Here is a 20,414-nt window from a genome sequence, read left to right as displayed (position 1 = left end):
ATACCACAACCATAGAATGATTGTCAGCCGTAGTACCGGCAATGGGGAAGCAATACAGAAATTCTCTGTGAATGTTTTCTTTAAAGGATATTTGAACCACAGTGAAGTACCACCTCACACCCATTAGGATTGCTAACATAAAAAAGACGAGTGTTGACAAAGATATGGAGACATCAGGACTCTCATACACTGCTCATAAGAATGTCAAATGGCATAGCCACATTGGAAAGCAGTGTGACAGTTCTTCAGAATGTTAAATGTGGAGCTAGCATATGACCCAGCATTTCCGCTCCTAGGTGTGTATATGTATATATGGACGTGTGTGTGTGTGTGTGTGTGTGTGTGTGTACACATATATACCCAAGAGAAATGAAAATATATGTTTAGACAAAAACTTGTGCGTGGATATTCATAGCAGGACTATTCATAATAGTCAAAAAGTAGAAACAACCCAAATGTTCATCAACTGATGAATGGGTAAATAAAATGAAGTTTACTATTTGGCGATAAAAAGGAACGAAGTACTAATGCAACCTGTATGAACCTTGAAAACATGCTAAGTGAAAGAAGCCAGACACAAAAGATTATGAATCCATTTGTATGAAATGTCTAGAAGAGGTGAATCTCTAGAGACAGAAGTAGATTAGTGGTTGCCTAAGGCTAGAGGGCTTCAGGGGAAATGGGGAGTACTGCTTATGAATATGGGATTTTGTGGGGGGGGATGAAAATTTTCGAAAATTGATTGTGATGATGGTCATACAACTTTGTGAATATACTAAAAACTATTTAATTGTATACTTTAAATGGGTAAATTGCATGATATATGAACTATGAAGCTGTTTAAAAATGAAAGCAAAATGAAGACATTTTGGGGTAAAAGTTTTAAAGGTATTTGAAGGTGACATTTTTAAAGAAAATCCTGCTTTAAATTACGATATCTTCAAAAATCACATATCTGAATTTTTTTGACAGCATGAAAAAGAAGGGGAAATGGTTTTAAATATAATAGCTTATATCCTTGTTTTTTTTCCTGGAATGAAAGATCTGTTACTTGTTCAACAGTGTCAACACTTTCTATCTCTAGTTGGAATCTACAGCAGTAAGTTGGCACCCAGCCATCAAATACCTAGATTTACCTTTGTGCGATAAAACCCCCTTTAGCAATGCATATTGAAATATATCATTTTGAGCCTATTTTAAATTCTGTAGCAAGCGAGTCAAAATTTTTTTTAAATCATGAAACATCAACCCCAAGTCAAAAGAAACAAAGAAATGAATAGGAAATCGACTCTAGATTCTGTTCGCACTCCACTTTCTACAGTTTAATCTAAAGAAAAATGTGGAATTTCCTGAACAGTGATTAATAGGCCCGTGTGGTGACATACAGGAACTCTGAGCTTGACCTCGCAGGTAAAGGCTAACTGGTATGTTAAGTTGATTACACAATTTCCTCTAAATAAGTTGACAAGTGGTTAGCACAGTTGCCTTGACTTTTGCCCTTATAAATGCACACTTATAAATGACTTTGCTTTTTCAGCTAAAGCAGTCCTTATTTTAGATGTGACATGTGTTAAGTAAACAGCCTGATAGAGAACCCCAGCTTCCTAGTCTTCATAGCCAGGTCAGATTATCGAAGTTGCTAGGGGACGAGACTTTGGGGAGCCTAAAACCCAGCTTTGAGATGTGGCTGTGTTCGTAGGGCATAAGAAATCCCAGAATGTTTTCCTCCTTCTAGTATGGTGAAGTAGACAGGTGGATTTGAGATGATGATTCCACAAGTGGATTGAAATAATCCAGAAATAGACGATGCTGAATGGTTTGCAGTAAATGACAAGTAGACTTAATTCTGGTGTTTTATACGGATCTCCTTTCAGTATGTCAAGTCTGTAAGACTATACGGTCTCTGAGATTTCTTCAAAAATATCATGGAGAAAGGTTTCTAGTCAGCATTTCTGTCCTGTGATCATTTGTCCAGGAAGAAAATGTAGTTCTTTTATAGCCTAGAGAATACAGTTTATTGAGATATTTTTGTTCACAAATGTACTGCTTCCTTTTATTTAAGGGGAAAGTTACAAAAAGCCATTATGAACGAACAGGAAATGTAGTTTCAGATGATAAATCAAAATGCTACTTAGGAAAATTGCTGTTTATTTGTAGATTTATAAGTCATGCACCTTTATTGAACCTAATATATCCTGATTTGATAAGCAAAAAGAGCTTTGCTAACATTGTTGATTTAGCTGGGATCTATTCGTGTGTGTGCGTGTATCTTCCTGAATGAGTTAAATGTTTGGAAAATGAATTGGTTTTTATTTGTATATACAAAGATAATACCATTTATGCTTTCCACATCTAGAATATGACAAGCCTTGAGCTCATCTGGAAAACAGAACATTATTGGGACTCAGAGGTTATATTTACCATCCCACCATCAAATCTATGAACGTTCCTCTGAAACAATGTGCAGACCCCATCACAAATCATCTTTATTCATGTTAACTCTTACACAAGATGAAATGTGTCAGCCTGAGAATGTTTACCACTTGCCAGAGATGACTCACTCGGTCATCTTTTTATTTATTTCATTATTTCATCAGTCGTCTGTAGGTATTTGTAAGAAAAGGATTGCCATCCCCTTTACGGCTGGCTGTGTGCTTGGGCGCGGACCGAGCTAACCTGCCATGCCATGTGGCTTCTCCTTGCAAGTTGTCAATGTGTAGTAACCGTTAACTGTTAGCGACGACATCCTTGACTCGTGTTGCTGAGCCATTTCACTTCCTCCCCAGCTGGCCAGCGCCCTGTTCCACATACTCTGGAGGCGGGGGAGATTTTTTCACACTCGACCCCCTCTCTGTCTGTGCAAAGTCAGGCTCTCTGGAGGTTTGGCTTTAAATTCTGCATGGCAAACCCAAGATTCATGAACTTCCTACCACAGCAAAGTTTCTGCTGCCTCTCCATTGTCTCACAAGAGTATCTTCTTAAAAAAAAAAAAAAAACAACAAAAAACTTCCGTTATATATGTTTTTAGTCAAATATTTCAGAAATAAAAAATATAGGATGTACGATAATGAACATCCTTCTTCCCAACTCGAGCTTAAGAATTAATATTTTACAAATACAGATGAAGCCCCTGTTCAGCCTCAGGAGAAATTTGTAACACCAAGTCTGCAACACTCTGAAGAAATCCAGATGAAATGTTGGGACCTGCCCTGTGAGAGGAAAGAGACGTGATATGCTCACGAAGGGAAAAGGCGCTTTTCCTTTGCTGGTTTGAATTTCTTGTATCCCAAACATTTGAACCATAAGAAATTGGTGATAACTCAATTATTTTCAAACTTCAAAAGTGACAGTTTTATACGGTTAGCCTCGTAGCAGAGAGATCGATGTCTGTTGCACGTTACCAGAGGAAGCTAAAATCAAGCTCACATCTTCTCTGGTCTAGAACATCAGCTTGGACTCAGAGTTGGCTTCCCTACCTCGATTCTCTGCCCCTTCCAATTCAACCTCTACTCTCTTGTCAAAAGCCTGTATTTATGGGGTTAAAATCTCACTACGGGCTACATTGCAGAGGCTGCCACTTTACATAATTCATCTCATTTTATCCTCACAGGAAACTGAGATATCCAAGGGCAGATCCAGGTTTCTGGGATCTGAAGCTCGTATGGTTTAAGTAACCTCTCAGTAACCTCGATGACGGGAGGTTAAATTCAAAATTAGTTACGAAAGTTAATGTTTGTTTAGGTCAAGAAAAGAAAGTACAACAAAAATTTTCAATCGGGCCAATACTACCTACGCCACAGAGTCCAGAAAAATCACATCATTATACTAATCGACGGCTTGATACGTAGTTATAATACTCTTTTCTCTATATATTTTGGTCATTTCTTCATACGGCAATTATTTCGTGGTATTTTCTATGGAGAGAATAGAAAGATATTTCAATCTTTTCTCTAACATGGCTGAGCAAAGCTTGTTTTTTTTATTATTGAAAGTATTTTTTAAACTTCTTTTTGCTTTATAGTTCAGTATTAGTCGTGTCATATAAATTTTTAAGACGGTTGTCAAAGGAAAATATTTCTCACTTTTTTCTAGGTATGTACTGTAGGATTTGGAATTACTTTTTTCTGCAGACCAGCTTGTGGCTCTCCATACACTTATTTTCTCTTCCCCCCACATAGGTTCAATGCCAGGTGCTCTAAGACATGTTCATATGACCTCTGACCCTGCCCCTTCAAGTCCCGACACCAGATGTGCCGCCCAGCCCAGGACAGCTAGCAATAATTTAACTGAACACAGAAATGACTGAAACATATAAACATATCCCACTACATCCAAAGTAAATCATCCCTAACTCAGCTTTCTCTTAGCTGGATCCCAGAATTGTCCACGGTCCCTCCAGTGCTACCCAACACAAGGAGAAGTCGGAGTCGAGAGAAAACAGTGGTCCTAACGGGTTACCATTGATTTTTCCTATTTTCACAAATTGTACAAGATACTCGATGAAGTGAACATATTTCTAGGGACTTCCTCAGAGCCTTGGAAGGAACCCAGACAAATGACAGACTGACCCCGAAGGCTGTTAAGGGAGCCGAGAAGCTGCATTCACTTTGTAGAAACTTGCTCGACGTCATTCGGGTAGCAAGTGACAGAGCTAGGATGTGAACCCAGTCTTTAGAGGCCCGGCTCTTATCTATGAAATTATGTTAACTCACATCTGATTTTACAAAAACTTTCCCTTCCCTATCCTAGCTTAGCACCAAACATCTAGCCATTGGTCAACACTTCCTACACACAGAAAAATGGGCATCCACATCTGGAAACAGATTAGTCGCGTTTCTGAGCACCCTTGAGCCAACTTCCTTTAAGACTCTAGAATTTAACTTCCGTTTGAAACAAAGATTATCACGGTATAGAATTTCAGATAACTGTGCGTGAAATAGAACTCACTGCCTCTACTACATCCATGTTCTAAAAATCATGTTGCTCCTCATCCGGCTGGGGATATTTCTCAGTCCAGGTTAATAAATACAGTGTCATCTTCTTCCATTTATCCTGGTGTCCCTAAGAGCCATAGCTGGGAAACGATGGGACAGTCCTAATTAGAAGAGGACAGCCAGCGGGGGCCCTGCTCTCAATGCCCCGGCACCTGCAGAAGAAAGGCTTTCTCTGATAAACCTTCCCACGTCTGCAGCCGCGGTTGTGCCCATGGGCGGAACTCTCTCTCTCACAGAACAAGAGTGTTTGCCAAACCAGGGGTGAAGTATCTTGCAAGTCCACTTGTTCCAGAAGAAAGACAGGATAAGGGAAGTGGCAGGAGCAGTGATAGGGAAGGAGTTTTTCACACGAACAAGTGTGAACTGATAAGCCTAACCTGCAAGGCCCATGTTGAGGGTCCTAAGTACACCTCTCAGGCCAAAATTAGCTGAGCAAATTTGATTTGGCTTTCCGTTTTATAATGGAAAAAAAAATTCCTGGGGAGAAAGACAACTCGGCATGTATTGCTGTCATGAATAACAGATTCGACTGCTTATCTGCCAATTTTCCTACTAAATAAGTCAATGGAATAATCTTTCTAATATCCCTGAAACGTGAGGTGACATGATAAAAAAAATATATAGTAATAATACCATTTTATTACTAGCTATGCTCCAGTCCCGGAGCTGAGTTTATTTACATCGCTTGTTTCATTCAGGCCGCACAAGAACCATCTGAGGCTGTTTCAATTCACAGATGAAGAACATGAGACTCGGGGACATTCAGCCATTTACCCAGCCCAGATTCGAACCCAGGCAGCCAGACTTGGGAGCCTGCACACTCACCAGCTCTGTTACACACGGAAATGTCCAACTCATCCTCTCCCTGTCTCCCTGCTCAGGACTCACGCTGCCTCTCTGAACAGTTCCCACAACAGGGGGAGTGCTTTGAGAAACTCTCTGAATGTTATTCTCTAGTATGTGTAAAGCAAACAAGCGCTATTTTTATCATCTACCACAAATACCCTTAATAGCTAATTTTTTAGGGTACCTAGAAGAGAATATTGGTAAGGGGGGAAAATAAATATTTATTGAGCCCTGAAAGCCTTGGTATATGCTTGACTCTTCTCCACCTCTGCTTGAAGGCCCGGGCTGTGTAAAATGAAACCTCAGTAACGGTCAAGGAGAGTGTGGCTGCATCCTTCTGGCAAACTCAGGTTACTATAAGTAGCTGAGGTCAAGGTGCTATACCTCCTTGAGGGCTAAAACCCATTTATACATTAAAAACACCAGAAAGTTTTTGAAAAGTTCTCAGGAGGGGCAGCCATATTCACATGGCCCAGGTATAGGCCGCGGTGGCAGTCCAATGCCCAGACCAAGAGTTCCAGTCATGGTGACACCAGCACTAAGATTCCTGCTAAGCCACTCCTACTATAGGCTGATGACATGCCTGCCAAAGGGCAGCATTACCCAAGCCGACAGGAACCTTCCATTAACACACCCTAAATACTTCATGTCAGGTTAGTCATCCTGGGATCCCATTTGGGGTTGCATTTCAGGAGTGCACTGAAAAGAATGACTACCAGGAGAGGCTGCGCCCTTTTTTCTCAGACAGTTAGATTCTCAGTGTATAGCAATAAAAGAGCTATTTAAATAAACGCTCTATTTTATTCCTACAGTTGGTGACTCATCTACACTAATATGTGTTATCATCCTAGCTAAGCCAATCAAGTTTTCTCCAGACTTATATCCCTCAGCAGAGATGCAGGGAGATTGCCCAGCGAATTCTTTATTGCTTGTTCCGAAAGCAGAGTGTCCTAGACGACTATGCACACGGACTAGTATTTCACAAAAGTGACACTTGTTGCTCTTTTTCCCTTTGAGGTACCTTGTCGAACTAAATATACTTGGAAAGAGTTGGGGAAAATCAAACCGTTATTCACATCCATCCATCTTTGCCAATAGAATCTTTTTTTAGGAAATGCTTTTATTTTATATGCTTTAGATATATTCTTATCAAAATCTTGGAGCAACAGATTTAGCTCATTCAGATTATGGAAACATTCAGTGTAAAATCCAATTAGCAAAACTGGTCTTCACTGGCAAACCAAACAACCAGAATAGACTCATTTTCTGATAGAACAAGTGTGACTTCATTTTCTCAATTTGAATAACTGTGTTAGTACGTGTCCCTAAGACAACTGTATCACTTCTAAATTCTAATTCTACTTCTAAGTGGAAAGCTAGTAGGGAGGGCTTTCGTAGATGTGCAGAGCATAGAACTTCAAACTCTCTGTGAATTTGTCGTGTGCGGGGCATAAGGTGCTGCCGCCATCTGTACATCTTACCGACACTCTCTTTGCTTTGTCCTCACAAGACTCAAGAAAGCTGCATGCTTTAAAAATAAGAGGAGATGGAACAGATTGATAGCCATTACATTTTCAATGGGCAAAAAATTGTCAAAGCACGCACTAGTCCGCTCAACGATATATCTGAATTCAGACAATCCCCACATAAGCTGAACATCGGGTTTCACGACAGGAATACATGTAAAACAGGGAGAAACTCACAGCTCTTGCTTGGCGCTGTGCGTCTTGATCGAAGGAGTCGCCGCTTACAGCAATAGCTCATATTGTCTCTTAATTTGTCACTGTGGAGTTTTTTACATCCCAGGGCAAAGCAACTTAGGAATTGAGAGAAAGTAATCGAGGGAAGACAGTTGTAAAGAAGTGCTGGCCTGAATCTCGTATCACAGGCATATTGTCAGAAGTGGTGTTAGCAACTAATGTATATAGAAGTTAGGGATCTAGAAATTGCTTCTCTTAAAGTTAGTTATATTCCTATTTGAAGACTAAGAAAATTCCCTACAGATATTGACAAAAGGACATGTACCATGATGTTCCTTGCAACATTAAAATAACAGGAATTTAAAAACATAAATGTCATCAATAAAATAGAATGCATACAACAGCGAAATGAATCACACGGACACGTACATGTATATGCATCTTGGAGATATTACGTCGCCTCCTCACAAGATAATTTTCAAAGTTCTACATATAGAGTATTATGTTAAAAATAGTGCACATGTTTATAGATGCATAGTATGTAGCAAAATTATAGAAACACGGGCAGAAGCATACCTACCAGGGAAGGAGTATTAACTGTATTTGTAGCATATTATCTTTTCAAAAGAGCAGCTCAGCCTTCCATGCTATTAAATTGATTGTTGTATTTCAAAAGGAAACAAAGAGTCTGATTTTTAAATGTGTCCTGTGCAGCATTCCAAAGGGAGAAAGGGCTTTAGAGTTTCGACTTAGGCTTTCATGGGAGAATAAATGAAATGACCTTTCACCCAGGACACTCCAGCAGCCCCAACTACAGGTTTAAGAGAATTTCCGTCTTGGAAGGGGCCGAGTCTGGTTAGACTGCTTATCCCAAAGTCATCCTTGATTTTTGTTTTTAATGAAATTTGACAAATAAAGTATGTGCATGAAGGCTCCTGTAGAATGGCCTTAATTTGTGTTTAGGAATGCATAATTTTATCAAGGTCTCTGTAATTAGATATTGTGCAATAGAATAAAAAGCAAATACTGCTTGTTCCATGGCAACAGCGGCCTTTCGTACCTCACTATCTTCGAGATAAGGAGGGTTTCCATAGACACACGTATCACATGGGATTAAATAGCCATTTGAGAAGAAAATGGAAGTTTCCCAACTGGTTTTCCCCTGTGATTGAGGGCGAGTGTATGAACATGTGTTTTGTTCTCTTCTTGTTCTACTGACTCCTAGATTTGGGTTGTTTCCTCTCCCCGCCCCCACTTTCATCTGTCTGAGCTGTCAATGTGGATACTGAAGGTTTGTAGGCCTGTAGAATAATGTCACTGCTTAAACTGATGTTTGGTGTAAAGCGCTTATGTTTTGAGGGGAGAGAAAAGAATTAAGATTGTGGTCACTTTCTGTGTAAAGATTGAAAAAAAGATTTGCTAAGAATGTGGTCTGTGTTTTGGCAGACAGAACGCTGACATGCCAGGGCATGGATGAGAGAGCAAGCTTCTAGAAGGATGTGGCCTCACTCATCTCTGTGAGTGCAGCATCTCGAATTGCAGACACAGAGTAGGTGCTCAATAATTAACTCCCTGCTGGTTGGCTAATCATACAGAAAGAAGATAGCAATGATCAATAGTTACTAAGAAAAGACCCCACGAGGCGCACCGTCGCTTTCAGACCAGAGGTCAGATGCCTGTGGATGCAGGTGGGTCCCATAACTATGCGGGGTGAGGCTGGCAAGGCATCACACAACAGGGGCGAACCACGGCGTGCATGGCCTGTCTGGAAGCATTCGATCCAGGCTTCGTTCAAATACCAAGTAAGCTAATTTGTATTTCTGCCTAAGCTATGAGGAAAGCTAGTTTCAGTACTGTGCTGTTTCGGTGAGAGATGGCCAAATCCCAAACAGGTTAAGGACCATTTCTACCAAGAGCTAGTTTTACGCAGGTAACTAACTATGCAGGGGCATAGCTCTTTACTAAGCAGTAAGACTTTGAACCAAGCCAGCTCTGTGCAGGGCCCAGCCGGGAAGCACCAGGCTCTCTTTTTCTCGTGTAGTTATCTGGTTGAAGTCCATTTGTAATGTTTACCAAGAGCAGCCTAGAAATGGAAAAGAATACCCAGCAAAGCAGGCTGCACTTTAACAGGAAGGGTGCATAGAAGGCAAGAGTAACCCATGGGTTTGTGGTCTGCTAACATGCACGTGACCTTCACATCATCTCTTTAAACTCCAACTGGTTGACCGCTGCCTTTCTGTCCAACCTGCCGCCTCCCTGGGGTGATTTCCTAGAGTCTGATGAACTACACCACCAGGAGAAAGCCTGATTGGTTGTATGTAAACATTTTTAATACAGATCCTCTTAGCTTCCTGTTGGAACACTTAGACTGAATTCTGGTAACGATTTCTTTTATCTCATTTATTTCATTAATTGCACTTAATAGTATGATTAGAATTGTTAGGGCAAAGCCTTTTGTGACTTAATTAGCATTGCGTGATTTTATATGTGGCAGTGAAGTGTGTACCTTGAAAGATTATGAAAGATGTTTAAAGTGGTGAAGAGATATTGATACGGAGTGAGGCAGGTAGAGGAACACATTCTCTTCTGAATAGCTCAAGAGGCAGAGAGGTTGTCTTATCTTCATATGATCCAGAGAGATAGGGAGGAGCAACTATAAAACAAACTATTCAGACCCTGATAGGCATCATGGGAGAACATTAAGACATCATGTGAAATATTGTTCGTGTCTTCTAAAATTTATAGTCTCGTTGGGGGTAATTATAGTCACCTCTGTAAATAAGATCAGTAAAAGAACTAAAATTGTCCATCTCTCCGTTAAAACTAGAATGAGAGTCCGGGACTCCCAAGTGACAAGCTAGTGATAACTGTTTCAGAGTGGTGCCAAAAGCAGTCTGCAAGAAAAGATGCATTTAATACCACGTACCTGCAAAGTTAGGAGTTGATCTCTAACTACACATTGGTTATACAGTCACTTGAAGGTATCTAACCCTTGCAGGAGGTGGCAGCCCATGCTTCCTTTGCTCGGCAGTGAGTCTTCATGACAGTAGAGTAGGCAGAGGTTGGGCAGCATTCTCTAAGGGCTATGATTTACCCAGCCTTATCCAGTCAGGTACCAGATACATCTCACAACTGAAGAGTTCTTTTAACTCAGAATTCAGAGAGAAGGCAGGTCTCTCTTCTCAGGTTGAGAAGACCAAAGTCATAGTGTAGACGTGACTCTATGCATAGGTCACATAAAGGACTGGAAACTGGAAACAGGTACAGAGAAACCATAATACGCAATCATGAGGAGTTCGCGGGTGTTAATGAGCTGTGGTGAAACCCAGGCTCAGGAGCTGTCCAGACGGAGCCCAGTCTGGCCCCTGCCAGAGCCTCCCCCTCCCTCGTCACGCTGGCTCCATTTTGTCCTCTGATCCTCCCCCGTGTCCCTTCCCGCTTCTTGCTGTTGAATGACACCATTGACTCCTCCGAAACGGAGTTGCTGTCCTGATTACGAGGGTCTCCAAGCCTTCCAGCTGCAGTGCTCACAGATGTCGTCCTACCACTTTCTGACCTTTGAGGAATCTTGGAAAATGCTGAAGGTGTGAGTCTCCCTCAGTGGGACTCTTCTTTGGGAAAATCCCCGCTAACAATGTATTTCTTCCCCTGCTACGGCAGCCAGAGTTCTCTACGGCCCTCTTGCTTTAGGTAGGCGAAGGACAGCTTTCGGATTAAATGTTTCCTCCACTTTCTACACCATGAGTTGTTTTCTGTGTCAGTCTCTCCGACCCCAACATCAGTGTATTGGGGAGAAAGAACTCTGGTGCCTGGTTATTTTTCTGCTGTTTATCTCCTTAAATTCCATTTCATGGGGGTTGTGGTGGTTTGGCAGTCTCTCCTTTGGGTACAGTGCAGGCTTGTCTTCTTGGGTCCTTTATTGCACTTACATGGACTTTTTTTCCCCCCACTTTTTTTTTTTTTAATGTGTGTGTGTGTGTGTAATACAGGCCTCTAGTTTGCAGACTCTGAAACCATATTTTATAAATCAATAAGTTAGACACGCGACCTGGAATAGGATTTCCCCCGCTCCGCCTCCTGATTTGTATATGTATTTTACAAAACGTTTCTTATAAATTAAATCACATGTAGTCATCCATTGGAAAACTCACCTTTTAAAAAGATGAGATTACATGGACAGTGCCCTAAGAAGATGGCAAAAGCGGACCTTCTACCTGTGACATACACAGAGTGAACTGTATGGCCGACCGCCTTTTAGGCTTACACCTTATTTTTGCAAAAAGAATTCCTTCGCAGAGTTTATATACATGAGAGAAATAAGCAAGAAGCTTCACTCTTTTGAATATAATAATACAACCCCTAATCCCGTAACCAGAAAGAACAGACATGCCCAAGCCACTTCTCTCAGCTTTGGAAGTGAAATGCGTTGGACTTTTTTCTTTTTTTTGTTCAGAATTATTGTTCTCCGGACGGTAGACGGTATTCAAATCCTAGAAAGAGTTTATTCTGCTCAAAAAAGTGAGCATTTTCCCTCCAGAGTAATTGTTTGCTGTTGAGATCAAACCTATGATTACTATCATCTAATAGTTTTATAGCATGTCATGCACTATTTGTAAGGAATTTTTTCCATCATCTTTTCCGTTAGTCATTCAGAAATATAATTCGGTGATGAAAATTAGCTATTTTCCCTTGGTATGGGAAAAGAGACTATGCAAGGGCAAAAATATACTTCCCCCCTCCCCAGATTTATGTTCTGCCTACCCATGAACAGAGTAAGATTATTCTCTGCAAATATATTATATGAAAAGAATTTGGTATTTCATTCTCTTATAGATGGGAAAGCCTCGATTTCAGCCTTTATCCATGACTTCATGGAGATTATAAAAGAGAGAGAAAATCCTCCCAGGAAGAAACCCTTTAGGTCAGAGTGAATCAAAGCATCAGAGAATTTCCATGTGTCCTTTCCAGGGTCAAATCTAAAACTGTAACACGAAGAATTCCTGCGCACAGCACAGGTAGGAATCTAGCAGCCAGGCAGAGAGACCATACAAACATCTTCCTGCGATTTGATGTAGCCCTGTTATTAATAAATATGCAAGCTAGGCCTCCAGAGAAAATAGGACTGGCACTCGATTTGGGGCACTGCACTTCTGCATAGACAAAGAAAACTTCGGAAAAAAGTTGAACCAAATGCAAGAATACAGACATTTTTTAGGAGGGGACAACCAAAGGGGAAGGGACTGTTTACGTCTCAGGAAGTTATGAAATCTCAAATGTAAAACACAGCCATATTTTTGTTATTACTCGATTTAACACTCCAGGGATGTAGCCCAAGCCAGCTGTGACACTCAAGCTGCCCTGCTCATTAAAATTCTCCCCTTCTGATTCAGACCCCCCTCCTCCCATTACTGGATGTTGCCTGGCCGAAAGTCCACTCCATGTAATTCAGGAATGTGCCTGGTCGGTGCTCCCAAGAAGTTCCTTTTTAAAAGCACACTTCATACCCACAGAAGTTAAGGTTCGTTGTAGAAATTTTGGAAAATACTGAAAAGCACAAAGAAAAAAATACATGCACAATAATTCTATCACCTGTACATAGTGCCACCGTTAATACGTTAGTGATTCCAAACTGTTATTATTTTTAAGCATTCAAACTAATCTTGACGGTACCAGGAAGAGAGGCATCCAGACCCTGTCCTTGAGGGCAAAGGTCATGTCTTCTCTGTCTCGGTGCCCTGGCAGCTGGCCCACCACCCAGCACGTAGGGGACACACTGCATGTGCGGCAGCCACACCACCTGGGTTTGGGGAGGAAGAGGAGGGCGACACTCTAGAATAGTTCTAGAAGAGGAAATATGTCACTGCTTTTTCTCAAATAGCAACTATAAAACATATTTCTCAATTATGACCTTCTTCTGGAATCATCTAGAAATATCAAAAAGGTATTCTTAGGATGACTGGGGAGCTGGGGGTTGAAGAGAAGATAAGATGTTTTGTGGACTTCGTGCGGAAGATAAGTTTACTCAGAATTCTGTGGCATATCTTTATTACCCATGACAGTAAGATGCCCACTTAGAAAAGTGGACTCTCTCTAGATGAGCTGAGCCCCACGCAGTTTAAGAAGGAGCCAGCATCTGCCAAGGCTGGGGCCACGCGATCCACCTTCAGTATTCGATTCAAGATGGAGCGTGCTTTCAGGGTTAGTGGAGGGGCTGGGGCGTTTAGTCCAGGCCCGATGACCCACCGGGGCCTGGACACGGACCAAATGGCCCTGCAATGGAGCAGCGCCCGTAAACAGATCACAAAACCGCCATTTGTTAATCCCAAAACAGTTTTCTGTCACTTAATTAGAAAATTTATCTTATTTTGCCTCCAGGCCTTGTAGCTTTATTGCATTTGCACATATTTCAAAATGTTTCAAGTACTGACCAGATAACATTAATGAATATATTAGATAGGCAAACAATTTTAAACAAAAAATAATAAACATACTTGTGTGTGTATATATTAAAAAAAAAAAAAATGTTAATTCCGTCTGGAGCCAAACAGGTAATTTTCCCTTCAGCATTTTTTCAGTCGGCTAAGACAGGTTGGCCTAGGAGTGCAGTCAGCCTGTCTGCAGACTCTGGCTTGACTCGCATCCCGGGGTCAGATTTTTCTTCAGAAACAGACAGCGAGATGATCTGATTGGCTCGCGTCCAGAGCATGCTCACAAGGGCTTCTTTGATGAAAGGGTTCTTGGTAAGTACTGTACCAAAAGCAGCCTGCCATCCTCCTTTCAAAGATACCCATTTAGAGTAATTCCCAGAAAGAGAAAAAACAGCGAGAAAAAGAGAAAGAGAGGGAGGGTGAGAGGGAGGGAGAGAGAGCCGAATTACCGCGAGAATAATGATGCTCCCTGGCATAAAGAAGGCGGGGGAAAGTTATTACAAGTAAACTGCTGGGTGCTGAAGTAGCTGCTTGGCAATTCTGCAAGAACATAAGGAATGTGCAATTAAGCTCATTAAAACATCATCATTATGCTTATCGATCTGTTTTCCAAAAGGGGTGGGGCGGTGCAGTGCGTAAAGGCATGAGTGCTTCTGCAGATAAAGATCCGAGTTGCCTCTCTCGGCAAACAGAATCACCTCTGGAGTCCCCTGTGGCTCTTACGGTTGGCCTCGCCGGCTCAGAACCGTGCCCGAGCTCTGAGAGGGGCTTCCGGGGGGCCAGCTCCTCTCAGCTCCCTTTGGCTGTGATCTCCATCAGACAAGCAAGGTTTTATTAAGCAGCTACTATATATGCCCAATACTGGTGTTCAGGGAAATGCAAAAACACTCCATGTGATGCGAGCCCTGCCCTCGAGGAACCGTTAGCTTAGTGGGGGAGGTGAGACCTAAATCATTCATTCAGACAATGTACTGAGAGGCAGCCATGTGCGAGCGCCCCGCCAGGTGCTGTGGGTTCAAGGGTGGCACAGCCCCGCCCTCAGCCAGGGACGAACCTGTCAGGGACACAGAATTGCCGCGTGGCGGTGCTGGGAGGAGGAAGCGCGAGGCGCAGGCGGATCGCGGGGCCGGGGTGGCTGCTCCAGACACAACCCGCTCAGTTCCCACGTTCAATTTTCAGCTCCTTGAGGAAAAGCAGTGTCTCTCCTTCGCTTTCACTTTTTCTTCCTTTGCTGCTGTTTTCCTTGTTATGGCATTTTAATATAAAAAATAATGTTTCAATGAAAATTAATCATATACAGAAAAATGTAAGAAGGCAATAAAAATTACCAATAATCTCATCACCCAGAAACACCCATTCTAACATTTAGATATATTTTTTTCCAATCTCGTGTTTTTATTTCTGTGTTTTACAAAATCATACAGCGTTGCATTTTTGTTTTTACTTTTTCCACTTGACATATGTGAACCTTTTCCATATCATTAAATACTCCTCAAACCATTACATAGAATATCTATCTGCACAGTTTAATCTTCTACTGCTGGACATTTTGTTTACAGTTTTTCACCGTTATAACTACTATTGCTCTGAGCATCATCGTATGTAAGAATTGTCACTTATTTCATATCCCCAGTTATTTGCAAATAACATTTATGCAATAACCACCTGTAAAGTAAAGGAAGGTTACATAATACAAAGCAGAGTTTAGCTGTGGGACCCACGCTGGAGCAGAATAAATCTGGAGGATAGGGAGGAAGGCTCACAGAGGAGCTGGGTCTTGAACTGGGAAGGTCCAGTGTTTTAGAGTCTTGTATCACCACAGACGATGCGAGAACCCCCAGGTTACATTTCTTCTGAGCATCTGTAAGGGGCACCCCTTCCTCTTCACCAGCCCAGTCCTGACAAACTCCATCACCTGCATCTACACTACGTCTCTAATTATTCAGTAATCCGCAAATTTTCTCTGATTCAGAATTACCCAGGGCTCAGGTTAAAAAGGCAGATTCCTGGTCCTCACCCCAGACCTGCTAAATCAAAACCTATAGGGTGGGGTCTGGGAATCTGCATGTTAAAAAATATGCACCAAGGTAATTCCGTTACAAGGGATCTGAGACCCTCTGAGGCTCAAGGAAGTGCTGGCTGCAGCTGCGATGCTGGGCTCATGGCGGTCAAGATGTGGGTTCAGACCTTGGCCCTGCCCTTCACGATGTGGCCTTGGCCAAGTCACTTTGCTTCCTGAGCCTGTTTCCTCATCTGTAAAAGGACGGTAATGACAGGAGATCTCTCCAAATGTAGTTGTGAGGATTAAATGAAGTGTTTAAGACTAAGGTGTTTAGCCCCAGCCTGGCCGGTTTGCGATGAAGGTTTTGAGTAGTTGTTGTTATTGTTCATATGTATCATTTCTCTTTAAAACATGAGCAGCACATCGGCCTCCTTCCTTAGCCTTTGGTCTTAGCTGAGACCCTGTTTGCAAAGTGGCCTCAGAGATCAGTGACTCTGCGAGGCTCCTGCTGTGATCCGCGCCATGCCTTCTGCTGGTCCTACTCCGCTTCCCGTGGCCTCCCAGCCACAAGAGGGGGGCTGTGGCATCTGATTGGTAGAAATGCATCTTTGGTTGGGAGCCAAGTTAAGCTAAGGTGGGAGGGAGAGATAAGCCTGAGGGAATGCTGATGTGAAGAAGTGTGACTGGAGAAACACCAGTGCCCCCCAGGACTGGAGCAGGCCAGCTTGAACTTTAATTCCTGGTTTGATCAAAGTAGTGTAAAAATGGACCCCAAAGGTCTTTAGATGGAAAACTGGGTTTTAGGTTTCACATATTAGCTGTAGTTAAAGCCAAATGTTCATTCCTCTCAAATTGTGTGGGTGGATCACTTTCCTCCCACTGTTGAAGTATCGTGTTTTTAGCTGCTAATAAACTTAATAAAATCCATTTCTGATTTCCCCTAGTGTATTAAGTTCGTTCAAAGCACGGCTGAACCAACGTGTAGTGACATTGTGTTAGAAAGTGTTTTTGTTGGAAACAGACAACGGACACAGTTCAGCTGCAAAACGCTTCTCAAAAAGGCTTCTTTTCTCCATCTCAAGCTTGCAGAGAGCCGTTTGCATTCAGGGAATCCTCCCAGTCAATCATAACACCTACACAAAGTACGAAGGAATTTTGTTTTATTGGTTCAAGAAGCAGATTCAAAGGAACTGCACGCTTTTCTGCTCCCACCTGTCCCCGCCCCACCCCCGCCCCCAAACTCCCCATGCCGCTCATGGCCCCGTGTTCCCTCACCGTTCCCACACTCTGACACTCAGAGGCTGCCGGGATCGGAAAGGTCAGGGTGCATTTCCATGGTCTCACCAACCCCAAGTATCCTCAGAGCGCTCGGTGATTGACCGTGGATGCTGTAATCAAACAAACAAACAAACAAACAAACAAAAAATAAGCTTCTGAGACGTGGGATGTGGAGAGCAGGGTGAGGAATACTGGAGTCTTCTAAACCTGGGTTGAAAACCAGAAATCAAGAAGGGGAATCATGAAGCTATAAACAAGGAAAAATAGGCAGAGTCCACATGAAGAAATAGACTCCGGGGAGGTGGAGGGAGATGTTGGACGGTTTCAGTAGTTCTGTTCTAAACGTCACATGTGGTGTTGAGACCATCACGAGGCGTTCTGTTTATGGTACGTTGATTATTGGGATGTTTGTGTGTGTGTTGAGGTAGGGAGAGAGATGACGTTTTAAGAAGAACCGAAAAGCTGAAAACCGTCCAGATGTTTGTTGATTCATCACACTGAGTCAGTTCCCATTTGATTCAAGAATGTGGAAGCAGGACCGAATGCTCTTCCTTGTCAGTCCTGTCGTAGTTTAGTGATAGCTGAACCCGTTTCACGTGAGAGCATTAATTTATCTTTTTACTTTTAAGGTCTAAGAAAAAGTCTGCCACGTACTCAAGCCGATGCATAGCATGACTGGACACACCTTAGGGAACCTGCTGATTTTTAACCATGTACTTGTGAGATCTTTGCTCTTCTGCCAGGTGAAAAACTAGAAAATTACAATGCCATGCCCGTGTTTGCTGAAGTGATCACCCGTAGATTGTGTGGGGCTTATCTCCTGGTACAATCGGCATGGCCCTCTTAAATAGAGCTGTCTTAAAAACCCAGATTTACTGGTAAGATTTGTTTTAATTTCGGTCTAACAGCGTTAGGATTACCCCTCAAGACTATAACGTCAGGCTTTTGTACAAACAAGGAGCTTACACAAAACTCCCATTATGATGGTGGCTTGAGGGGGGTGGAAAGCCTTGTTTGGTTGATTGAGTTATGATTGTATAGGGAACAAATAAAGGCTTTCTTTTCTTAAACATAACAGTTATGTCTTACTCTGGCAAATAATGCCACGTATTCTTTTTTAAAAAAGAAATGTACACAGTCTGGCATTATTCTTAATGTCAGTGCAGTGTGTTACCTCTAGGTTGAAATCCAGTTTTAATCCTATAAGCTAGAAAAATAAGTTCGATTCTGTACAATTGAGTTTGAAACTGTTGATTCTGTCGATGTGTTCCTGACCGATTGCTGGTCTTTCCTTCCCTCCCCCGCTTCTCCTCCTCCCTCTCCTCTTCCTCTTCCTCCTGCTCTCTCTCTCTCCATATGTGTGGATTAAATTAATTAAATGTCCTTTTGTATATATACCTCTCTGTCTATGTGTATCTATACGCATGAAACGATTTCATTCATGCTATATGAATGAAACTATCTTACTTCGTTTTCGGGGTAGCTACTCCGCGGTCTTGATAAACTCTTTTACGAGGAACTGATTTACTGCAATCCAGACAGTATTATGCTTTCTCCTGCCTCCCTCCCCGAAGAAGTTCAAGGTCTTCGACAGTCGTTGCACTAGGTACGTTACAGTTTCACTCACTAGATTTTATTTAAAGTCTCTTGTAAATCGAATGGATTGGAAAATTTGGGTGTTGGGTAGGTTATGTGATTTCAGCTGAGAGCAACCAACCCCTGGTACTATGGATGCTGCAGGTCTCATTTTGGAGGGCGTTCAGGGCCACAGGCACATTCTCTACGGTTGTGCTCACAGCATGTGCCAGAGCTGACGGCACCGCAGCCCGTGTTCCTGGTGCAGCTCTACAGGTGCAAGGTGTAATGGTGGAGGCCAAAAAAGAACTGAAAAGTGAAATCAGGGATGAAGATAGACAGACTAGGCTGAGAGCTCTTTTTTTTTTTTTTCCTGGAAATGGAAAACAGATAGCAATCCAGTAATAGGAAGATGAAGGAAGGCTTCTATAAATTAAGATAGGAGCCATGGCGAAGGCTTTTTAAAGTGAATTTGAAAGGATTTGGGCTCTGTATTGGGCACTGAGTGCCTTTTGAGTTCTCTAAATCCATTTTAAACATAGGTTCTGCAAGTATATTTGGGCAGGAAATTCGAATTAGGCTATAACTTCAACAGGACTAATTTTAATTAGCTAATCTGGCATTTTGAAAGCACTTCAGGTCATTGTCATTATGCAAAAGATATGCAATCATTAGCTCTCTGTGTACCAATTGCTCATTAATATCTACCTGGAATAGAGTTGATTAATACGAGGCTATCACTGCGTAAAAATGAACATCCTCACTTGAAAACGCGGTTTCTTTTCACTCCTGGCTGCTCCCAGAAGTGATGATGTAAGTTGGGACTGGACAGAAGTGCCCTTTACATTTCAGGACCACGTCTCACAGGCATTTAATGGATTGAGACAGCTAAATATCACTGATCCAGCCTATCACAATAGAAAGATCTGGGGGAAGCCTAGTTTAAAAAACAAATGAAGAGTATAGGTGGGGCGTGTTTTGCAGAGCCCCCACCCCTGCCCTCAGACACCAAAAACTCCATACCTAGGAACTACCTGCCACTTGGCACCAGACTCAGAAACCCATTAGCAGTGCCACTTTGGTTAGTAGAGAATCAATGACTGAGCATGTGGCTTCTTGGTAGACTTTAATGTACCACTGGCCGTTGTTACAAGTCTCACGTCCAAGCATAATTTTACACGCCCCTCCTGCACTAAGATGATGAGGATGAGTTGAGTTCTTGCTTCTTTTTCTGCCTCTTAGTACTAATAGCATGTTGCCTTGCTTCGTAGCTTCGAGAAGTGAATTTGAAGGCTTGATGGCAGTTGGGACAGTGCTTCACTGAATTCTGGGATTTCATAGCCCTGTTTTGGGGAGTTTTTGTGTCACATTGACTTAAGTTCTCTTTGTTTAGAGCTTATTTTATGCTTAAGCCTCATCTTACTTTAGCTCTCGGGCATTGTTTTATTAAAATATGCTACAAGGTCATTGAGTTTCTGCCACTGACCTCCAGCCTCGCTCTTTTACCACCTGCCACCATATGACACCAAGGACATGTAATGACTGGGTCCCAGTCAGACACCCGCGCGATGTGTTTTACCCTCTCAACGGT

At 42.2% G+C, this 20,414-nt stretch overlaps 1 protein-coding gene across 8 annotated transcripts in view; it reads left to right on the top strand.

Moving 5' to 3' along the window:
* Positions 1-20,414, top strand: part of VTI1A (vesicle transport through interaction with t-SNAREs 1A) — a 333,273-nt gene that overhangs the window by 263,268 nt on the left and 49,591 nt on the right. For 2 of the 8 annotated variants that reach the window (XM_023530155.1, XM_023530156.1), the window contains one exon: positions 5,693-5,966. The exons of 5 other annotated variants lie outside the window; for them this stretch is intronic. In XM_023530155.1, the coding sequence (XP_023385923.1) occupies positions 5,693-5,951 (259 nt within the window). In that variant the 3' untranslated portion in view covers positions 5,952-5,966. Of the gene's footprint in view, positions 1-5,692; positions 5,967-17,877; positions 17,939-20,414 lie in introns of those variants that run through there. One more of the 8 variants, XM_023530158.1, reaches the window with a different exon arrangement.

This window comes from Pteropus vampyrus, unplaced genomic scaffold (genome assembly GCF_000151845.1).
Source record: "Pteropus vampyrus isolate Shadow unplaced genomic scaffold, Pvam_2.0 Scaffold46, whole genome shotgun sequence".
NCBI lineage: Eukaryota > Metazoa > Chordata > Mammalia > Chiroptera > Pteropodidae > Pteropus > Pteropus vampyrus.
This window is presented reverse-complemented; position numbering and strand designations above follow the sequence as displayed.